The sequence below is a fragment of the Thunnus albacares genome, chromosome 19, assembly GCF_914725855.1.
Source record: "Thunnus albacares chromosome 19, fThuAlb1.1, whole genome shotgun sequence".
NCBI lineage: Eukaryota > Metazoa > Chordata > Actinopteri > Scombriformes > Scombridae > Thunnus > Thunnus albacares.
This window is the reverse complement of record NC_058124.1, coordinates 7,605,207-7,628,494: the sequence shown is the minus strand read 5'-3', so window position 1 is coordinate 7,628,494 and position 23,288 is coordinate 7,605,207. Positions and strand designations below refer to the sequence as shown.

General features: G+C 39.1%; 3 protein-coding genes across 12 annotated transcripts in view; 1 reads left to right on the top strand and 2 right to left on the bottom strand.

Moving 5' to 3' along the window:
- LOC122970397 (triple functional domain protein) overlaps positions 1-7,572 on the bottom strand; it is a 71,050-nt gene extending 63,478 nt beyond the window's left edge. For all 4 annotated transcript variants that reach the window (XM_044336518.1, XM_044336520.1, XM_044336521.1 and 1 more), the window contains exon 1: positions 7,237-7,572. In XM_044336518.1, coding sequence (XP_044192453.1) covers positions 7,237-7,306 — 70 coding nt within the window. In that variant the 5' untranslated portion in view covers positions 7,307-7,572. The remainder of the gene's footprint in view (positions 1-7,236) is intronic.
- Positions 7,573-13,356: 5,784 nt separating this feature from the next.
- On the top strand, positions 13,357-19,838 carry c19h5orf49 (chromosome 19 C5orf49 homolog). Its single transcript, XM_044334791.1, has 3 exons — positions 13,357-13,596; positions 16,074-16,190; positions 19,582-19,838. The coding sequence occupies exons 1-3, from the start codon at positions 13,480-13,482 to the stop codon at positions 19,759-19,761; spliced, it is 414 nt and encodes a 137-aa protein (XP_044190726.1). The 5' UTR covers positions 13,357-13,479; the 3' UTR covers positions 19,762-19,838.
- Positions 19,839-21,767: 1,929 nt separating this feature from the next.
- adcy2b (adenylate cyclase 2b (brain)) overlaps positions 21,768-23,288 on the bottom strand; it is a 50,090-nt gene continuing 48,569 nt past the window's right edge. For 6 of the 7 annotated variants that reach the window (XM_044336345.1, XM_044336344.1, XM_044336343.1 and 3 more), the window contains 3 exons: positions 22,980-23,094; positions 22,719-22,843; positions 21,768-22,630 (listed from right to left, as the gene is read on the bottom strand). In XM_044336345.1, the coding sequence (XP_044192280.1) occupies positions 22,478-22,630; positions 22,719-22,843; positions 22,980-23,094 (393 nt within the window). In that variant the 3' untranslated portion in view covers positions 21,768-22,477. Of the gene's footprint in view, positions 22,631-22,718; positions 22,844-22,979; positions 23,095-23,288 lie in introns of those variants that run through there. The other variant, XM_044336348.1, reaches the window with a different exon arrangement.

The window sequence follows — 23,288 nt, the reverse complement described above, 5'->3', positions numbered from 1 at the left end:
TGGCTTAATATTTAAAGCTGCTAGAATCGGTATATTTATATTAACAATGAATCACATGGATACTTATATGTGAAAAGGGTCATTAGTTGTGACGAATCCACAGAGAATTAAATCACCAGACTCTGCAGTTCTCAGCTCCACAGAGCTTTAAAGATTCTTCCAGTTCGTTGTTTTGGTTGTCTGACCCACAACTTTACTACTACTTTAATTTGGTTCACTCCCACCGCTCTCATGAGTGAAAAACCTCTACAAACCCACTGTACACTACCTGGCAAGCACTAAAACACCATCACACTACTTCCAACTTTGCTCCCGATGGCCGCTAAAGACCTTTGTCGCTTGAATGTAAACATGTCGTTTTGGGGCATTTGCTGAAATGTCTGATTCTATCGTTTTACTTGGGAGGACAGTCTTGATGTTTTCCTTGTATTCTGGCACAAACGCAAGATTTTTAATCAAGCGTGTCACAAGCTATGTGTGCTAATCCTGATCCGCTGTGTCGTTTTCCCACTGAGCTGATAGACTGGCAGCTCTGAACGCTAAATGTACCAAAACTTTGATCACACTGCCCCAGTTTTCAAAAAGATCTTTTTTTTTTTTTTCAAAGGAGAAAAATGTAAATCACAATCCTCCCTCTAAAACTGACCTGACAGCAGACTAAGGGGGTTTGGCTTGCTCAGCTAGTTGTAATCCACCTTTAAATTTTAATGTACTTGCAGCTGTTATTAGGGATGAGAAAGATTAGGCGTTTACACAAGTACTCATGGGAAAATTACAACAGTTTTAATTATTTACTATTAACAGTTTACTGACAAACTGACTGATTTTCAGCACTGTTTTTTTTTTTGCAATTTTCTCTGCAAAATCCTGAGCAAATGACAAAAAGATGTTATTCATGACACGGGTCAACAGATGACTGTCAGCTATATCATTTGCGATATTTCTATCCCCCAAACAAACGACTTTATATCCATCCTTACTCATTATTGTTATCCGCATGTGTCGACGGGATGCTTTTTGTCTGTGCCAATGATGTTGTTGTTGCCATGTGTTCTCTGCTGTATTTGTGTTTTATTTTAAAGGGATGAATGCCTTTCTAACTGAAACATCACATTTTTAATGCCACAATAAAAGGGAACAGTTGGAATAGATGGAGTGTTTTTGTTTTTTTTTATCCCCATGTTTTAGCTTAATCTCCAGCCCGTTCTAAAAAGCTTTTTTACCAGGCCGTCCATTTGCTCGAGATTGAAGCTGCCTGGCTAAAAAAAAAAAAAAAAAAAAAGGCTAAAATCTCATAACCATCATCTTTCCCTCCAGCTGGTTTCCATTTACTATCTTTTGTACAGCACAGTTACTTACAGGTGTGTGTAGTACCTGTTTTTTTTTTTTTCTACAGCTGAGAGCGTGTGTGTGTGTGTGTGTGTGTGTGTATGTATGAGTACAAATGGCCGCTCTCTGTATAGAAGCAAAGCCGAATGTAGCACAAAGTGACCTTACCAAAACAAAGTCAGGGAAAAGACGAGATGGAGGACACTGAGATCGGGTCAGCGGCAAATCGGAGAAAGTGCTCGTGTGAGTGTGAGTAAGTGCGAAAAGCAATTGAGAGGGAACAGCGGCTGCCTATCACAAAGCCCCTCATACTGTGAAGCGTATGAAGCCAGAGCGTCTCTCGATTACTCGGTCTGAGCTTCTTAAAATTTTGCCTTTCAGTGCACAAATTTCTGCGCTCTGAAACCTTTTTGCAGGTAAATTCTGTCCGTTTTTGCTTCTTGAGGTGAATATTAGACATTTGGGGGTTATATGATGATATATACTATGAGATAATATGAATGTGCCTTCTGTCAGAGGTTCTGCCTTAATGTTATACAGTGGTATCTATCCCTTTAATGTCTTTGGTTGTATTAGACCATTGTGGACGATGCTGCATATCTACTACTTGTATCCTGTTTACAGTTTTACCTGCATATAGACATTCAATGTTCTTGTCTAATTGTTATTTGCTATATGTATCTAAACCTCACCTACTTACTTTTACATAATAGTGATATGTTTATGTTCGGCCTTGTTTTGGCTAGAGTCAAATTCCTTGTATGCATAAACATACTTGGCTGATAAAGCTGATTTTAAAATCAAACTGCAGGACGATGTTTTGGGAAATATTGGATTATTATTGAATATTTGCATTAATGTGATGAAGTTTTAAAAGGAGAGATTTGAATTTCTTCTGTCTGTCTGTCTCAAAACAATACTCACATGACCACATTGTGGGTCACATGGACAATACAAGTGTTATTGGTCACTGTAATTGTTCCTCCTGTCCATACTTTGCTGTGAAGAGACCTCTTCTTAAAGTGATTTCACAAGTCTCTTTAGTACAAAGTCCCTCTTCCCTCAGAGGCTTGATTTGTTGCACAGAACGAGATTTGTGGATTTTGTTCCCCGTCACATATACTGCTATTGCTTTAGGAGCAGATCTCTTACAGCCAGCATAAAGAGGAGGAACAACAACAGCGACCGATAACACTGTCGATGTAGATATGGGCATGTCAGTAGTGTTTTTAACACAGACTTAGAACAAATGTGAACCTTTTCTTTAAAGGGTTTTAATTTACTTGATTAGCCAAAGTAAATATTTCTCTCCGTTTTTTTTTATCCATTTCAACTGATTTTCCATAAAATCTTCCAAATATTAACAGTGCAGGGCATACAAATCATCTGAAGTCACAGAGAAGTTATTTGGCTGGCTGTATCTCTATGATTACAGATTTTTTATTTTTTTAAAATCTATTGTCAACAATGTAGAGAGAGAACGTGACAAAAACCAAAAGGCTTTGTATTGATCTGGGATGTACCGATCATCTGTTTACCTCCATCCAGCGAACATGGATGATAAAGGAAATCTGTTTTGTACGACATTAGGCTTGAGTCTCTGCTCTGCGTCTGACATGGCAGCTTTAAGCCTGGAGGAAACCTTTACTGAGGGACCTCAATCAGTCTCCATCTCCTGGATCAATATCCATTAGTCTCAAAGTGTGTGTGCATGCATGTGTGTGTGTGTGTGTGGTTCTGTGCAGACCTCATCCTGGGTGAATGGGCCTGAGTCATAAATGCAAGCTCTGTCTGGATCAGATTTCTCTCTCTCTCTCTCTCTCTCTCCCTCTCTCCTGGTTGCCTTCTCGCACAAACACACGTACACACCGATGCTCATTCAAACATACAGACCAACCTTGTGAACGGCGTGTTGCAGCCTCTGAACATTCATTCATGAAGTCCTGGCAGTGCCGACTGCAGCCTTTTTTTTTTGCCCCCACGGTGTATAATACCCTACACTAATAACTGTATGAAATCAACACCAAATCAGCCTGTTAGTCATCAGCGTAGCCAAAGACGTGTTTGGAGTAGAAGAACTTGATGATTGACAACATGCCACAACAAAACTCCCCGTTTCAGAGCTGTGAGGCCTAGGTATTAATTCCAGTCTGGGAGACAGGGGAGAGAGACGGGGGTAAGTTCTTTTTTTTTTTTTTTTTTTTTAAAAACGTTGTCATTTTGCATCAGGACGGAGAAGCCCGACACGACGCTGCAAGAATGACAGAGGGAGGAAAACATGGAAACAGACATTGGCGAATGAAAGCTCAGACAGCAGGCAGGCAGGCAGACAGTAGGGAAGAAAGCGAAGAGGGAGGACATGGGAAAAAAGACAAAGAGACCAACGCCGAAGGATGGAAAAAGAGATGAGGATGGAGCTGGGGATGGAGGGAGGGGGGAGAAAGAGAAAAAAAAAAAAAAAAAAAAAAAAAAAAAGCATAGCCTGTGGCGAGACACTCAAACCTGTGCATGTCAGAACAAGATTCCCAGATCTATGAGGAGGAAGTTCGAGTGCAAAACAAAGAGGAGGGGAGCCTGAACGTGACACTCAAGCCTTCCAACCAGCTTATTATACAAAACCAGCGGTAGGCTATCTATACTCTGGCCTATAATGGTTTCACTACTGAGCCCTTCAACAGAGATGCTGTTTTTGAGCCAACACCCATATAAATTCAATCAGCGCCCACCCGGCTCTCTCCTATCTCATGTTTACAGTAAATACTTATACATGGTTATCATTATCTCATACAGTAGGTGGCCTTGTCAATCATTGTCCTGTTGTGTTCAATGACATCAGGGCATCACAGATGGTACCAAGCACTCTCAGTGGGGTAAAGTAAGTACAGTTCAACAGCACCGCCTGAGAAAATTTGGGTCATATTTAACCTAAAGATGGGCTGCTTGTGACTTGCTTGTGGCACAATTAGTAACAAATAAGTCATAATCAGCGAGTGTTGTCAAGAAAATAAAGCCATATATGCTCCTGAAAGGGGTAGTAATTAGAGTAAGAAAGCAGCTTATGGTAGTTTGGTACCTTGTTAAGTTTGTTTACTAGCAAACGAGAAAGCGGGGTTGAAGAATATGATTAAAAATGGTTGTGGGTGTGTGAGACAGGTAAGATACAGTGAGTTCAGGTAATCATTGAGTTTAGATTACGATCGTGGTGAACGTTAGCGATGGTAGAGCTTTGGTAATGTTAATGTATGAATGACAATGCCTCAAGCACAGATTGGTCTGATATTTAAATTGTACATATTTGACAATCAGTGTTAAAATATTCTTGTGATCTTCACAGCACCAGCTGCAGATAGTGGCGTAAAATGTGTATTTTTGTCATCCATAAAAACAGGATTTGCTGTTTTTTTTTATTTACTGTCTCTCTTTTATTAATTCAGCAGTGGCTAGAAAACTGTAAGTGCAACAAAAACTAATGATCTGTGTTATTGCTTCTCTCAAACAAACAAATAAAGTTCATTTACTGTTTAAGGACTCTTTTGGTAAATAAAGAGATATTTTTGAAGCTGCGAGCTTAAATTGTAGCAGATGGGTTTCTGGTAATCAGAAAAAGGAGCCATAATCTAAAAAAATTTAATTATACAACAGACAAGCAACAGATTTGATTAACAATGAAGCAGAATGGCTGCAGCTGTGCAGCATCAACACAACATACAAACTGTGGTTGCAAGTGAGTTGCAGGATGCCTCTCGCCTTTCTTCGTAAGAGGAGGACGTCAGATCAGCTCAATACGGATACTGAACTTCCCTCTGTGGCTTATTATCTCGCTAGACACTAAACCACAGGAGCCAGAGGCTGGATGTCAATACTCTGCATTCTCGTTCTTGTTTACACCCTCGAACTGTACTTCAAAAACTCAGTTCTACCACAATAGTCCCACACATGACAGCGCACTAGAACAGCCAAGGGACTTGGCTTATGAAAAGTACACACAGTCCATTCTCACACTCTTCTGTGCTCGCTCACACAGTTGAATATCTGAATATCACAAGCATACATATCATCATGAAAGCACTTACTGGCAACACCTACTGTATGTGCATGTTTCTGCCTTTCTGTCGGGATAGTAGAACTTTACATTAGCAATGAGAAAATGGCACTGAGGAAATCTGGCAAGGGAGATGTGTAAGCTCAAACACATCAGCAGGCACATGGAGCTATTGGTTCATAGAGAAATTTGTTTTAAACGCATTTAAGCAGTCTCTCTAATGAAGACACCAAAGCGAGCGGAGTTAGATGATGACACTGGCAGACATGACATCAGGCACTGGATCTTATTCACACTCCCTGCAGTCTGTGAGTGAACAGAGCTAGAGGGTTATCTGGCATAAGCAAGTGCAGCCCACAGGCTCACCAGCTTTTTCATGTCAAAGACCCACAAATAGACAGGCATTCACCATTTCATTCAACTGTATCCCAGAGCAACTCAAATGAATTATTTACTGCTAAGAATTGCACCAACTGCATAAATGTTTATACTATGCATAAGGTGGGGGCGTGAAAATTAATATCAACTAAGCCAACCTTACACGTTTCTATCACTTTGCAAAATCTGCTGGATAAAATTTAAAAAATCATATATTTCTCTGAACCCCTAAAATGCCTGCAAGGACCCCAGAAATTCTCATTTTATGAGCCATTGTTGCAGCCTATGAAATCACTGTAGGCCCGTGTGAGTGTTACTAACTACTTAGCTAATGTTAGCAGCCTCTAACCATGTCTAAATGCAGCAAACAGTTTAGTAGTGTATGAATAAATCAGTGTCACTGGCATTCTGTGCTTTTTTTAACCACAGCCAGCAGACCGTGGTATTGATAAAAGGGCAGCCTTTTGGCCTTGATAGCCATGTCACACAGCTAGCTCATCCTGCACAGTGCACACCCAGGCTATATGTGCCACGCCATGTATTGTTTACATAGCTCGCCCAGTTGTGCTATTTTTTTGACAGCACAGAAAACAACAAACAATGACTTAACGGCGTGCTGGTTTCAAAATACGCACACATTATTTATGTTTGTACTTCCTTCATCAATAAGCTGCTTTAGATACACGCCAGCTTTGTCAACTCATTGGCAAGCTAGCAATGCTAAACTAGCTAGCATTTGTTAGCTTAGCAGTCAGGATTCACCAAATCTGAATCATTGGAAGCTAATGTTGAAACTAGTTACTCAACAAACGAGTCCATTATCGGACAGACCTAACCTGCTTTTTTCCTCGTTTCAGTTGCGTCTACATTCACTCCACATGGTTTAAGCAGGAATGTATCTATCACATGCCATTTTAACAGTGTAATAAGCATAATAATAAACTGTCGCTTTGATCCGATAGCTGGGTCGGGACGAACATACATTTTGCGGTTGCTGTTTTCCTTTCTCTCAACGCTTACTGGGTCAAACCTACATTACACATCCTCATTTTGACAGCAGACAGCGGTGTAAAGTGTGGTTACATAGTGACTGGGAATCAGCAAAACATACAATAATGCATTTTAAAGAAAAGTACACGGAAAGGCTTGCAAAAGCGCTGCCAAATCTAGGATCGATGTCCGAAGATGGAACCTGGGACATTAGCGCTCTAGCTAACGTTGCCTGGCAGCACAGTCTGGATAAAAATACATTCAATAAACCCTTTTTCAGTTGCTTAAACAACTGTGTTAGTCATTGCTATATGTTGTTCACCCCGTTTATTACAACGGTTATGAATTTCATCGGTTAAACTCTACCCTATCCTTCACTGTCTGAGCCCCCAAAACAGACAACACGGACGGGAACAATGTCCCTCATGTAGCTGGACCAAAGGGAGCAGCTCTTGGTGGAGCTCAGTCCGACCTCTCCCACTCAATTTCAGGCTCACCGGTCTTGATGAACGCCGCTATGTCGCTGGCGTCCTTCGTCGTCTCCTCCGCTCCTTCCCCGGAGCTCATGGCTGCCACAACCCGAACCTGGAGCTCAGTATCTCCCAAGTAGATCCCCCCCAAAAAACGACAAAAAGGTGGCACAAAATTACTTCTGTCCCGACAAAAGCGTCATTAAAGACACACGGACGGTTACGGTGACTCGTGAACGCTAGCAGTGCCATCTGCAGACCTCCATCTTGGGGTAACGTAATTGGAAACGATCAGCCGGGGGCACCGGGTTCCTCCTCGGAGTGGAGCCGAGGGGAGAGTCGCTGTGGCGCGGAGGAGGAGGGGGAGGAGGAGGGGCGGGAGGGGCCGGGTCGCTGATCGGTGAATCTCCGTGTGCTTTCGGAAATGAGCAGACGGCGGTCACTGTATGTGCGTGTGTGCGTGTGTGTGTGTGTGTGTGTATGTAAGGGGACATTTAAAATCAATGAGTCAGGTAGCTTAGAAAACTACAAATGGACCACACATATGATGGCTGCCAGCTGTGATATTGATGTTAATGACAGCTTTATTGGCTACGTGTAATTTGAGCTGTCTAATCTGTCCAGTGACTCATAACTGTTTAAGAATTGCACTATATAATTATTATCGTTCTGCACAATGTATAATAATAACAATGTTTCTATTGCACATCGTATAATAATAATCATAACAATAGTAATTCTACTCTTTTTATCGTATTTCATTATATACTATGTATATGAACATTGCACAACGGATAACTATTTTTTTTAATCTATCTCACTACTCTAATTTTATTATATACTACTATATAATTACTGCACAATGTATAATGACAACCTTTTCTATTTTACTATGTGACTATTTTGTTTTATCCTATTGTGTGTGATGTGTGCTGAAGTATTTCTTATTCTAATTCAGCCCAATTATGCGACACCGTTGGGAAAAGACCAAGTTTTGGTAAATTCATCAGAGACTGAATTCTCTGATTGTTTCTCTGTTGTGTCCTTTAAAATGGGTGAATGTTTGGTTATTTAAGGGGAGGAGCAGAGTGATTGGTAAACTCTCCCGGATACGATCCAAACAGAAAAAGGTCAGCTGTTTTGATTGAGGTGCTGTCACGGCGTTCTAGTCTCCATCCTCTGTGATCTGAGCTGTATTACTGACGCCATCTGCTGGTGCAGGCGGGAACTGATACTCACATTTCATAGTCTCTCAATGATATGAAAATAAATGATTTGGATTAGAGGTAAAATTGGTTGATTAACTGATTCGTTGATTGACATAAAGCTAATCAGCAACTGTGTCTTATGGGATAGTAAACTGATAATCTTTAGGTTTTGAATTAACAAAACAAGCAAGATGAAGACATGAGCCTGAATGTACAGAGAGTTTAACTTTAATTTTCTGGCATTTTCAAACTATTAATTGATTTATCAAGAAAATAACAGGAAGATTAATTGATAATGAAAATAATTGTTAGTACAGCCTTTGAATAGATCGTGTTAATACTGCTTTTCTATAATAAAGCACATTTTATTCGCAATTTATTGTAATGACATTACACGCTGATTGTCCACACACACACACACACACACACACACACACACACACACGCACGCACACACACACACACACACACACAAGTACAACATGCTCAAAATGATTTCTGGTAAGTGAAAATGTTGATATTGAGTGTGTAGAGTGATTTATTGATGAGATGACGTTATATTGTCTTCTTACAACAAGGACTCAACATGGAGAAAGACATTTAGTTGTAATGTATTCATCAGATCAGCTGTCCTGCATCAGTAGAGAGGATGGTCTGCTTTTATCAGTGTTTAAAAATAATGAAATGGATCTTTGCAGCTGCATAACATACACACAGAAGGGATACAAAGGGCAATACTGCACCAAATTACAAAAAAAAGATAGCATGCTCAGAGTATATATAAAGAAAGATTACAGATGGAGGCAACCAGGTGAGGCAGAGGGTGAACTCACCTAATGTCAGTGTACCAGCTTTTCTGTATGGAGAGTAGAGTACACATTTTACAAACCTAGAATTTGTGAATATCAATGCATACTATGAAACGCTGAATTTAAATGATACTTGTTAGTTTATCTTATGATCATCTACAATGTGTCTCGTAATGCAAATATCAAGACTGAAGTTCATAAATCTTGTTTGTCTCAAGTACAAAAAGATATTCACGTAAACTGCATTTACAAACATTTTCCATGGCTGCACACCAGACGGATGAACATAATAGAGAACATGTAATACAGTAAAGAGCAGTTTAGACCGTAAAACAATTGCACAGTCTTCAGTCTGATGTGCTAAAACAGGAATTTACTGTATATCAAATTCCCAACTTCTCACTTTGTGAGGGCTTATCAACAGAAGCATTGAAAAGAGGATGCATGTGCTTATTGTTGAAATGTATGAAGTGTATAATCTTTCCTTAATATAACTATAATTCACAAGCTGTTTAACATTAGCTAATCCAGCTAATTGAATATGAAATTACAGCCTTAAATTTAGAAGCTTTATTTAATTGGCTTTTTTTTTATTGAAATCATTGCTCACCAAGACTTCTTAGATCCACAAACCAAAAGCTGTAAAGAAAAAAATATTTTATATTTCTATATTTTGCAAATAAAGTTCACTAGTTACTTTACATTTAATTCTTACAGAGATGCTAATGTATTACTTCAAATGTCCACCAGGGGGAAGCTGATACTAGTGATCAACTTTTCCTGCACAGAGGGACACTGAGGCCAGGTGGTGAAGGTAAGAGATGAATCTCTCTTCTCCTTTTCATGTATTAGTTTATTAGTTTCAGCACTGACAGGGGCACCAACCTGCTGGATGTGGTAGTAGTAATAATCATTAATGGTCATTTTTGTATAGTTTTGCTATTTTGCTAAACTGTCTGACTTCATTCTGATGAGGACTGTCAGTAAAATACTCAGTGTTTTGATATACAAATGTGCAAAGACAGTGTAACATTTAATTCCATATTAATAAAACATGATCTGAAGCAGTGGGGGTAAAAATACAGATGAGAACTCAGGGCTCAGTAACAGTGGTCCCTCCCTTTAATAACTCAGGACCATTGAATGGCTGACCCCTGCCTTCAGGTGCTTTCATTCCCACAGTGACTCCTGCCAAATAGCAATATATCCCACTGAAATGTCAGCAGTAATTACTCCTGTGCGCTGAGACAACCTCTAAAATGAAAGAAAGCAGGTGGTGATCATGCTCCGTCGCCCTGTCTCTATCATGTCTCTCTTTCTCTCTTTGTCCACATATCTCTACTGTCCTCTATGTCATTGTTGTTGGAAAACCTCTTGAACTGCGCTGAATCGTTGGCAAATGCATCAAAATCTGTGCTCCTCTGCTCTCAGTGAGGTTTTGGGGCTTTCTATTGAGGTCCTCTGTGTGTGTGTGTGTGTGTGTGTGTGTGTGTGCGTGTGTGTTGTGGTCTGGGCAAAATTCACAGTATAATGTGTGGTGTCCTCTTATTGGCCACCCCCTGCTGCTATCGTGGAAGGAGAGAACAATAACAGCAGGTGGAACTGACACACAAACAGACACAGACACACACACACACACAGAGAGAGAGAGAGAGAGAGAGAGAGAGAGAGAGAGAGAGAGAGAGAGAGAGAGAGAGAGAGAGAGAGAGAGAAACAATGTGCAGCCCCCTAAATGGAAAAGCCTTCAAGGTTAACTGGACTGCTATGTGGACAATGTGAGCTTTCTCTCAGGGCACCATCACTGGGAAAGACACACACTCTGTGAAGTGATAGATTCAAGTGTGAGAGAGGGAGAGAGGGAGAGAGAGAGAGAGAGAGAGAGAGAGAGAGAGAGAGAGAGGGAGAGAGGGAGAGAGGGACTCAGACATGCACATACAGGCTCTGAAATTCATTTTGTTCCATTTTCATCTGCCACAAAATAAAATTACAACACATGTATTTGCATTTTATTTGTCACTCATATCATCCCGTCACACAATACCATTCTCACTTTAGTTTTTAATATACTTTTGTGAATAAATTACATTAAAATAACCCAAAATGATTAGTCATACACAGTACGGATACAAATTGATCTCACAGAAGTTGCTTTGTAGCAACATTCCTTGTTTCACCGTTGGACTTAATTTGCCAAGATGAACTTGAAGCGCACCATCTGTATCTTATACAGTGAAGAACTGGGAGGTTATTTATACTTTATCTGAAGCAATTGGACTTTCGTGTCACCCATAACTGAACCACACTGTGCTTGAGGCATAGTCTGTCCAATGTTATAAATTGATTCTGCTGTCAGAGTTACACAGCGGATACAGTGAGAGACCTGGTGAAGGGCTCGAAGGGACAAGCATAAAGAAAGACACTGGTGCAGCTGTGCAGCGATGTGCTATCACTTTATTTTTCATAGTCTGCTGTTGGCTCTTGATGAATCTCTTGGTAGCAATTCAGCTGTGTATCAGCGGACAGACCATTTAGGTGTTGACATGTTGGACTATCAGGATCTGTTGGATCAGGTAATGAATTTAGGTCAGTACCTTTAAGGTGACCTGTTTGAATACACCAGCTGCTGTCAGACTGTTGGTAACTTTGGTTATTGATAAATGAATCAGAATTGAAATGTATATGTATGTTTTGAATGGCAACTGACTCTTCAACCATTTTCATGTAGAAAGTGGAATATAGGAGTGTTCTTATTGGCCACAACCGACTGGACAAATGGAGGTTTTATCAATAATTGATGTTGAAGTGAAGGTCACCAATTGTTGACAATTAACTTAATAATCCCCCTGTGGCTTTTCCCCTTGTTTTGCTGCAGTAAAAATTGCTCTGTGCCTCTACAAATGCGGTGCATTAATACCGATTCCCAACCAGGTCCAGGTCATACAGTGAAATGTGGCTTTCAGCTAAATCAGTTGCAATTTGATCATTTTAGTATGATTTTTGAGAGCAGACTGTCAAAAACAATCCACAGAAATGTACTCAGAGGCAAAAGCAGCCAGGAAAAATATTCTCTTCAAGCTCTGTAGTTTGGTAACAACTACACGCACCACTATATTTCCTACATGTGTTTAGTGGATAATAGGGATGTGCAGAGGGCCCAGTATTTGTATCTGTATTTGTTGAGGCAGCAAAATTATTTGTATTTGTATTTGTATTCGAATAATAGTGGAAAGAGGCTTAAATATCCTGTTTTTGTTTTTATTACGCTTATAATTTTAGAAAATTAAAGATGAAAATTGAAGTGATGTCCAAATTAAGAAATATGCGTCATAGCAGGTGGATTTGACTCCCCTCATTGAGACCTGCTGATAGCGTCTATAACTGACCTGCTCACTGGTATTTGACATGTTTTGTTTTTTTCTTCCCCAAAACAAATCATTTTAAAAATATTTGTATGAAACAAATATTCATAAAAAAAACTATTTGTGCTTTGCTGAATAACGTATTTGTATTCAGGCACACCCCTAGTGGATCACTCATATTTTTTTGCCTGGGCTCTTGAATGTATTTGAGGTAGCACTTTGAAGCTCAGAGGTACAGACTAAGAAAGAACAAATTCAAATAAGCTTTATAGACATGACAGATCAGAAACCTCTATTGCCAGAGCAGTACAGAAAACTATTAACACTGACAGGTGATTAGCAGTAAATATACAGAAATATGCAAATATCAACAATCATATCAAATACAGTATAATAAAAGGCATTAAATAACAATTGCATTCAATTAAAGTCATGACCATACAGAGGAGAAAAGTTGTCCATAACGCATGGAAGGATTGAGTCCAGTAGATAGAAAAACATCTGCAGCTGTTACACATGTAATCACTCAAACATTTACTACAGAGCTTGTTTTTCTTAGTGTATGACAACAGTTAACATATATGCAGCTAATATTGAACACTGACTTTTCTCCACACATAGAGAGGGCAGTTTCTGAGGATCGGGGAGATGGATAAACTCAGGATACATATTTATTTTTTCAAAGAAAACCTCTCTAAAATAATTATGTCTCACAGTATAGCCAGGAAGTGACAGAGGGCATTTGAAGGCAGCACGTTAAACGTCAGTTGGAGCGGTATCCTAGCAACCACAGACGCCAGCGCCGTGTTTCGTCTATCTGGAGTTTCACTTTTCTGAAGCTTTTTTTTTGTTTTGTTTCTTTTGTTTTTTTGTTGTTGATTGTTAGCTAGGAAGATGGACGTATCACTCGAGGCACAAACTAAACCGCTTTCTACTTTGTCTCCATACGGTTACATCCCACCACGACGGAAGGACCCAAAAGAAATGTCGTACTTTAACAAAGAGTCCACGGTAACGTACAGTTACAGTGTTGGAACTACTTGTTGGTAGCCGCACTAGCTATAAGCTCACTTTTGCTTAAACTATCTAGAAAAGTGGGGGGGAAAATGAGTCATAACTTAGCCAGGTTATTAATCTGTGGAAAGGCCCAGACAAACGTTAATAAATTTAAATGCGTACATTAAATAATGAAAGTAGCTAAATCGATGAATATTCTCGAAATGTATCTACAAACGTGTCTCCAGCATAAGATATATTGTAACAGGCTACTATTACAACTTTTTCATTGTACTAGATGGCGATATGCCTGTTGTAAACTCAGTTAATGGACAAATCCACAGAAGTCAGTTTACATTAAGTAATGTGACACATTGTGACACATTGTGACACAATGTATCCCAACAACAAGAGGCTTGCTTTTAGGAATAAGGACTAAGTGCCACTAAGGTCAGTACAGAAGAAGGTGAACCAGAAACTCAACACAGCTAAAAGACAATACAGAGGAGGACTTCTGTAGAAATAATACGAATAAGCTGTGGGCCACTATGAAATCTATTACTAATAGCCTATGACTGCCACTAGAAAACCACTGCGCACAATAGATGGCAGTACTATGACAAATGATTTGAACAACTTCTACATTAGGTTTGATTCACATGATTTCTCATTAGCAACATAACAATTGATGATTGTGTTTCAGGGATAGACATTAGTCCCAGAGAAGTCACAAGACTATTTAAAATGACAAACACCAATTAGGCAACAGGCGCTGACGGTGTCTCAGCTTTCCTTTTGAAACCATGTGCAGAGGATCTTACACCAGCCTGGCTCTCTGTTGATTCACACACATACATCTCTCTGGAAAAACGGCAATCATTACTCCTCTTCCAAAAAAGCCTGTTCCCCCAGGAAAATAATGACTATAGACCAGTAGCCCTGACCTCTATTATAATGAAGTGTCTGGAAAAGATAATGGTGTGGAAGCTGAAGTCAAACATAAAGGGACAGCTAGATTCTTAACAGTTTGCATGTAAAGAAAAAACACTGATAATGCAACACTGACCATAATACACTTTATTTTGCAACACCTTGAAAACCCCAAAGCCTCCTGACTCCACCAGACTGCTGTTTATAGACTCCAACTCTGCTTTTAACACCCTGCAGCCGCACATCCTGCTCAGTAAACTCAGACACATGTTTGTTAACCTGTATATCATCATATATCATCAGGTGCTATCACTCATTTTTAACCAACAGGACTCAGCAGGTCTGAGTGAACCAGACGTTATCTAAGTCTAAAATCATTAACACAGGCGTTTCTCAAGGATGTGTGAGTTCTCCAATTCTGTTTACATTACGTACTTACGTACATTACGTATTAGTTTTCTGATGACACTGCTATCTATGGATACAGACACATTAGTTTGGATGTTAAAAAGTTTGTACAGTGGTGTGATGATGAACTGTCATCTCATTTCAAACACATTTTAAAGAAAAAAATGATTTTTGATCCAGGACATCTGGGGGATCATTCTTCACTACTGGTCTATAATTCTTGTGAATTCTGTATGCACTAGGATACAACAGCAACTCGACTGTCTGCACAGACTCAGGGTGTGGTTGGACAGAGGGTAATGATGTTATTTTATCATGCTTTGATAGAGAGTTTATTACATTACGGAGTCTCAGCTTAGTTTGATAAGATATCAGTTAAGTTACAATCACAAATAAACATACTGATCTACACAGCAATGAGAGATATGGGGCTGAGGGAGTGTCCCTCCCTCCAGATCAGTTGGAGCAGACTACAGTTAAACAGGCTAGAAAATGATTGCTGACCCTTCCCATGTCCTGCATTCAGAATACAAACTGCTCCCATCAGGTAGACGCTACAGGGTTCCAATTAAATACAGGAAAAGATGCCTGAATGGCTATAAAATCACTTTCATCCCTCTATCAGTGAATCTCCTAAATGCAAGACTAATGAAGTTGTGAAATGAGGGGCTGTGTTGCACATATTTGAACACACTTTTTGCCTGCACTTGTCTGTGCTATGCACTTCATGTCTGTTGCTGCACCATAATTGTATGTTTCATGTCCAAGATAAATTTCCCAAGGGACAAATAAAGTAATCTTGAATCTTGATCTTGAATTAACCTTGAAGAACCTCTCTGAGCTGAAAAATATAAACAGTCCCAGGAGGGAATAACTCTTCTAAATTATACATTACCAAACTTAATTAGTTTGTTAGAGCAAACCATGAAAATATAGAATTTCATATTCAAGCCACAAACTGAACCTCTGTCCAATGAGGATATTACAGAAATAGTATGAGTCTCCGTATTGACTGACTCAAACTCTTTAAACCACTTTTGAGAATAGACGGTTGTGAATTTTGCCTTCACTTGCCAAAAGTGGCGAGACATGATCCCCCTCTGAGAGAGAACAGGCTGTGAATGCCAAACTGAACTGAGTCTCTTTACTGGCAGGCCCCAGAGGTCTCCATGTATGACCAAGTGTTCCACCAGGCTGAGGGTTATGATATGAGAGCGCACCGGGATGACAGGAGACACTACAAAGGAAGAGGACTAGACATATACGAGGAGGTAACGGCCACACTTTAGTGACCATTTCTGTTCTGAATCGTCAAATTTATACTGTTTTAACTTGCTGATGAGCTTAAAATTTGTGTTAAATGAATCTAGAGCTGCAACGATTGATCGACAGAAAATGAATAGCCACCTGTTTTGATAATCAATCAACCGCTTTGAGTCATTTTTAAAGAAGTAGTAAACTGATTATCTTTGGGTTGTGGACTGTTGGTCAGACAAAACAAGACATTTGAGGTTGCACCTTGGGCTTTGGGAAACAGTGATCGACATTTTTCATCATTTTTTACATTCAGTAGACCAAACTTAGCCCTAAATGAACCTGTCATGTTTATTTAACCTAGCTTCAGCAAGACATTTCACTTGTTCTGACATATCAGGAATTGTGATAAATTTCCACTGATAGTTCTGCTTTTTTGTATGTGAAGTATTCACGGATGACGTTGGATTTTATTTTATGCCCTGTTGATTGTACTGTATCTTGTAAAAACAAAATCAGAAGTGCATTGGATCAACAGAAACGGAACAGAAATGTTATTTATTTGATGAATTTTACATCCACTGAACCAATTCACCGAACCCGGCAATCCTACGAATGCAGGTTTGTCAGTAAAATGAACGAGTCATTCGTCAATTTCTCCTTTGTAGGACAGTTGTACTGACAGCTAAAGCATTAGATCAGAGTGCGCAGCACACAGAGCCACAGACAGAGATGATTTGAGCTGATCCTCCAGTCACATACTCAGGCTTATAATACTCATCATCATCATTGAAATGTGATGGGAACACACACACTGTAAATTTGATTAAAACTATTCCTTCCTTTTGAGATGAGCCACTATTGAATCAATGGGACTAAGCTATCAGGGATGTCTTTCACATTATCTTCCCCAAAAATGTTGAAAACGTGTTTATTACTGTAATCAAGTCAGGACTAATGTTCCAAAGAAATTAGGTCACACTAAAGTAATTAATCTTACATTCTTTTCATGTATCAAAATGTTGCTTTTAACTGAGTAGAAATGACATGAATAAGACTTTGAGCCTCTAGTCTGAATGATGCACAGCTGTTTTACAGTAAAGTGTAATGCAAACTTATTTTCCAGTAATGACGTCAATGGATATTACCTTATGACACTGACCACCTACACACTGGCCACACAGACCAGTACATTCTAAGATTTACCTCTCTGCTCAGCTAATAATCCACCATATAATTCCTGCAGAAGTCCTTATTCTGGCAAACTTTTAAAGCTGTGGATGATATTAGCTTTTTGGAGTGTTTCATAGAAGGAAAAGGCAGTATATCATGAAAATAAATAAAGAGCATACATTTAAAGATGTTCTATATTTATAGGTCTGTTAACATTTTTCACCATGTGGTGCCCGACATATATCACAAAGTTTTATGACATTTGTTTATGACTCCTTTTGAAGCCATTTCATCTCTGTAGAGTAATTATTCATGTCAAGAAAACTAGCTCACAGTGAGTTTCTGGGTCACTGAAAGCAGAGAGAGTGGTGAACAAAGCAGCAACACACACACACACACACACACACACTGCTGAGCTTGTAATTACAGTGAGTTGAGTGGTAGCCTGTCAGTGTTGGTGACAGCTCCTGCTAAATTAGGACGTTTCTGTTACGCTATTCACGTTTTTATATGAATTAAAACCAATTTTTTTGTATAAACTGTTCAGATGATAATGGCAAAGTGTCATTTATTTATTTTTTTGTGCCTGTTTCCACTGAAACTCTTGAAAATATAAACCCAGCGGTGAATCTGCCACAGAGAGGAGCAGGTACTATTTGCTCTGCCTGAAGTCAGAAGCTCACAGTGTTTCCAAAAATCTGTTTAAAAGGCTCACTGCTGCTCTGGGTAATATTTAACACATGTTCATTCAGTTTTTCCTATTACAACTTCATGATGTAGCTAATAGTTTCATTTGCTGGGACTATTTTCTTTCACTTCTGCCAATATTGCACACTATACCTCGAGGCAAAGAAGAAGCTAAGTGAAACTTGAGGCAGAGAGGGACAGTCATCTTTTCATCTCAGCTCTGGCAGAGTGAGAGTACTTTTGCTTTAACTTGAATGATTTTGGTGATACCTAAGTGATGTATTAGAATAGTAGCAGGTTCAGTGCAGTCACTGAGTATAGCACCTTAAACTGTACACCGTCGGTACCTCTACTACTACTACTTCACAGGGCAAATTCTGGGCCCAAAAATGGTTTGATGAATCAGCACCTGTAAACTGCTAGCTCTAAGTGCATTCTTTGCCATTTTAGCCATGAAATGTGAGCTAAATTTATAACTTTTAATCCTTTAAGTGGTGTGTTGGTTGGTCCACCACTTTGGCCCTGACTGAAATATCTCCACTACTACTGGATTAATTGCCATGACGTTTGTTACAGACATCCATGTTCCCCTCAGGATGAATTGTAATTACTTAAGTGACCCCCAAATATAGGGCTGCAACTAACAATTATTTCCATTACTGATTCATCTGCCAATCAATTTCTCAATAAATTGTTTAGTCTATAAAATATCAAAAGTAGCTAAAAATGCTCTTTATTATTTTGCCTTTTATTATGTCAAGGTGACAACAATATTTGTATTACTGTCCTATATGACAAAGAAAAGCAGCAAATCCTCATGTTTAAGGAGCTGGAACCAAAGAAAGTTTGGCTTTTTTGCTCAAAAAGTAACTGAAATGATTAATAAACGAACAAAATAGTTTCTGATTAATTTTCTCCAGATCGACCAAACAATCTCAGTTGTGCCTTGTGTTTAGCAAATGTTAGCATGCTAACACGCTAAGCTAAGATGAGGACCATGGCAAGCATTACAACTGCTAATCATCATGACAACATGACATGTTCATTGTCAATGTGAGCAAGCTGGCGTTAGCATTTAGCTAACGCCAGCTTGCTCACTGCCAATATGACCTCCAATACGTCACTGATGTATTAGACCACCAACATGTTTTGAGTTTAATTTATAGAAAATGGTCACAATTTAAACACCAATCACAATATTGGTCAGAAAAATACAGTATGCTTTTCACAGTAGATATTTTGAATTGTCATAGCAGGAAAAGCACAGGTGGAATTAACACAGTACTCTTAACAATGGCTTTGTTCCATTTATGTATCCCAGTAAGTCAGACCAGTGAGAAAACATGAACAATACCTGAACCCTGGAGTTGACACACCTTACACCTACTATTACACCTGTGCTATTCCTGCTTTGGCATGCCAAAATGTTTGCTGTGACAAAATCCTATGTGATATTTCTCCCACTCCTCGCTGCTACAGCACCTCCAAGAAAAACTGTGTGCAACATAAAAACGTATCTCTCTGCCTTGTTGTCCTGCTCAACCACAGGAGAAGTCCCGAGTTGTGCCAGTGAGATCCTCCTCAGACTACGGCCGCCGTCCTGCTCCTGTCCTCTACCAAACAGGCCGGCAGTACGCACGTGTGGCTTGCATAAAAGCTGAATTTTTCATGAAGAACGGGATCATCTGGAATGTGGCTGAAGGATACGGATCAGTGGCCCCCATTTGAAGTATCGCAGCATGAGATGAAAGTGTTTGTTCTCACCATGAAGGCATTGAATAATAAACCAGTGTTGTAGTGCGTCAGTTTCAGTTCAGTTAACTTTTTAATTCAGACCACGTGTCCATAATGAGAAAAACATAACATTTAATCAGATGACATTTAAATATGATATATCACTGTATAACATGCAGGTAATTAGCAAGACAAACCATTATTTTTTCTGTCTCAATAAAGCTTGAAGAACAAAACTGAAAATATGGAGGCTTTGACATTTTCCAGGAGGCTCAAGCTTATTCTATCAGTATGATGGAACCATATAAAGGTTCAGGTAGTACAGACAGTCTATAAATCCAAAAAATGTCTTCCAGTTATTGCAGCTCAGTATTACACATTATATCAAAATTGATTTCTGCCTTCAGTAAAATGTTGTTCTCAGTAAGAAACTGACATGATTTCTCTATTGAACAAACCTCTGACTATATGTTTGAAACACTGGACTTTCCTACTCGAATAGCTGTGTTTCTGATGAAAGCTAGCTCAGTAAAGGCCTAATAAGAGATTAAAGAGGTTAATTGCCTCTTTAAAAACCCACAATCTTGAGCAGATTTCATATTTGCCATTATACATTACCTGTATTTAATCTCCCTCTGTTTTCTCCCCTGCACTGTGATTTTATGTTGCCATTGCCTTATGCATCACTAACCTCTTTGATTTGCAAGTTCTTGGATCCCTTTTGTGTGTAAATTTTGAACCCACGCAAGTGAGACCAGCCTCCTACATAATAGGATTTTTTTGAGGACAGACATCTCTCATTTGCTTGGCTTTTGTTATGTGACAGAAAGAGACCCTTTATTCTTAGAGAGGGTGCAGTATTTCAAACTGTTGGATATTGTGTTTGTTTAAGAGGATTAGGAGCTAATACATGGGGCGGTGGTTCAAAAGTAGAAAGATAAAGTAGCATAGTAAAATGAACATTTTGTCATACAAGTTATTATCTTGTAACAAAAGCCTTTATAAAACAATGGTTTCACATCTTAAACATGAGTCATCCTTAGACTTCTGAAGAGTGAGTGTAGCTCATTGCATCTTGGTGTATTGCAGCAGTACAGTCTTTATTTATTACTCCATGTATTTGCTATATGGATATTTTCAGAATATTCATATTATGTATATTATATTAAATTATATACATGTTCTACTGATAAGTAGATACTGATTCATACAAACAAACACAAAGTATTAACTGTAACAGTTGTAGTTAGGTTTGATAGTAAGACATATACTAATTATAATGTATCATTGTGTTATATTTAAAGGAATACTTTGTCAGTTTGTAAAAAAAAATACACTTGTTTGATACCACTTTCATTTATTTCCATTAAATAAAAGGCTACAGCCAGCAGCTGGTTAGCTTAGCGTAGAATAAAGACTGGAAACAGCTAGCCGGGCTCAGTTCAAAGGTCAGCACTCACTAATTAACATCTCAGCACTCATTAATTAACATCTCGTCTGTTTAATCCACAGAAAAACCAAAGTGTAAAAACAATATTTTCCCGTTTCCAGTCTTTGTGCTAAGCTAAGCTAAATGGCTGCTAGTTGTAGCCTTATATTTAATGCACAGATATAAAAGTGGTATCAGTCCCTCTCATGTAACTCTCTGACAAAAAATGGACAAATAAGCGTATTCCCCAACTATTCCTTTAAAGAAAACAATATAATACCATTAAAGAAATCTACCTTATGATAGATGGTAATATTGCCACTGTATAAATAGAGACAAGCATTACTAATGCATTCTGGGGGTTTTGTTAGGTGACGGCATTGAATACAACTGCCAAATGAGAGCCTGTATTGTCTCTAATCATTCAAACTAATGACCTTACAGGCTTTTGACTCTATTGTGAATGAATCCTGTGAATGTTCATAATGTGATAAGTACACTCATGTTTTTAGAGCACCAAAACAAAGACACAAAGACAATGGATCTCAATTTATATACAAATGTTTAATGAATAACAAAAGGATGGCAGTGAACATTTACACACATTGCTGTTGGTTTGGCTCCAGATGGATTATAAAAAAGAAACCTTTACTTTCCTCTTGAATCCTGTGCCTGAGTCCACCTACTCTTCAGTGGGACACGAACACAGCTCTAAAGCTATAAATACAATTCACAGGTTTTGGCAAACTACCCATCACACTGGCAATTTGTTGGCATCCACTGCTCTATATGACAATAAACTATTGTAACATCCATTTGGAATAAAATGGAACAAACCGACTCACAGTGCCAACCAGGCAGATATATAAAAAAAAAAAAAAAAAAAACACAGCTCGGCAGGCAGCTCAGATTAGCTCCACACCACTACTATTGTACAGATGGGTGACTGCGGTCCTTGAGAGCTGCACTAATTTAGCAAACCTCTCTTTAGTCAGGCACTCCTTTAGACAGTGAAGAGACTCCTTGGAGCGAAGTCTTTGTTACACTTGAGATGTGAAAAACCATCCAAAGTGCAGCGTTGAAGGACCGTGGCGGTGCACCTCGGCCCTGCTCTACATTGTGTTGCTAAGGACAAAAGTGGTTCTTGACAATTGTCTATCCATTGTACTGCTGGCTTCTGGTAATGAGCTTTAGTTAAGGAGCATGACGAATCACCTCTACGGCCACCTTGTGTGTGTGATTGTGTTCTCAAGTCTGTTCGGTGGGTAAGTGCGTTAATGCTCAAGGCATCACAGTCCCTTGTGACAGAGATCGGGTCATCTCTGTGTGAACAAAGTAGGTCTTCAGCTCTCCTTTGCCCTTCACATTGATGATGCCACGACATGAACACATGTACCCTAGTGTTGATAAGATACTACTCGTCTCCTCTGTTACCTGCATGGAAAGAAAGAAACGTCACTAGAACTAAGAAGTTCACTAGCACATTGGAAGACAAGCACCTGTATTATGTAAGACATCTCACCTGTATTTTGCCCAGTACCCCAGTGGTCTCCATCCTACTAGCCACGTTGACACTGTTTCCCCAGATGTCATACTGAGGTTTTTGCGCCCCAATAACACCTGCAATCACTGGCCCGTGATTTATACCTAGCCAAAGGAACACAACATCACAAATCATATGGCTAATTCTTTAGAATGAGAGATCATTGACATTAATTTTCACTTCTTAAAGGGAAAAAACTAGTTTGTGCACGTTATTTATGCTGTGAAGAAATATTCTCACCAATTCTGAGTCTGAAGTCGTTGAAGGAGTGTTTGTTGATGACGTCTAGCTTCCCAACCAGAGCAAAGGCAAACTCCACCATGGTGCCTATGTGCATGTTCTGTCTGTCATGTTCCTGAGGAAAATGCATAGGGGGAGAAAATAAATTAAAGGTGCTATATGAACAATGTTTAGACATCAATATGCCATTTTCAAATGAACAGTAATAACTTATAATACATAAAGACTATGATCAACATGGCTGATAATCTCTATTTCATACCAGTGGGATCATTATTAATGCTTTTAAATTTAAATTTGTTTCCTGTT

What these genes read in the sequence shown, in the direction of transcription:
- c19h5orf49 (XM_044334791.1), top strand. Translation starts at nt 13,480, where the DNA reads ATGGACGTATCACTCGAGGCACAAACTAAACCGCTTTCTACTTTGTCT. An exon ending in ACTTTAACAAAGAGTCCACG is followed by an intron (nt 13,597 to 16,073) that starts GTAACGTACAGT and finishes CTTTACTGGCAG; the next exon opens with GCCCCAGAGGTCTCCATGTA. An exon ending in GACTAGACATATACGAGGAG is followed by an intron (nt 16,191 to 19,581) that starts GTAACGGCCACA and finishes GCTCAACCACAG; the next exon opens with GAGAAGTCCCGAGTTGTGCC.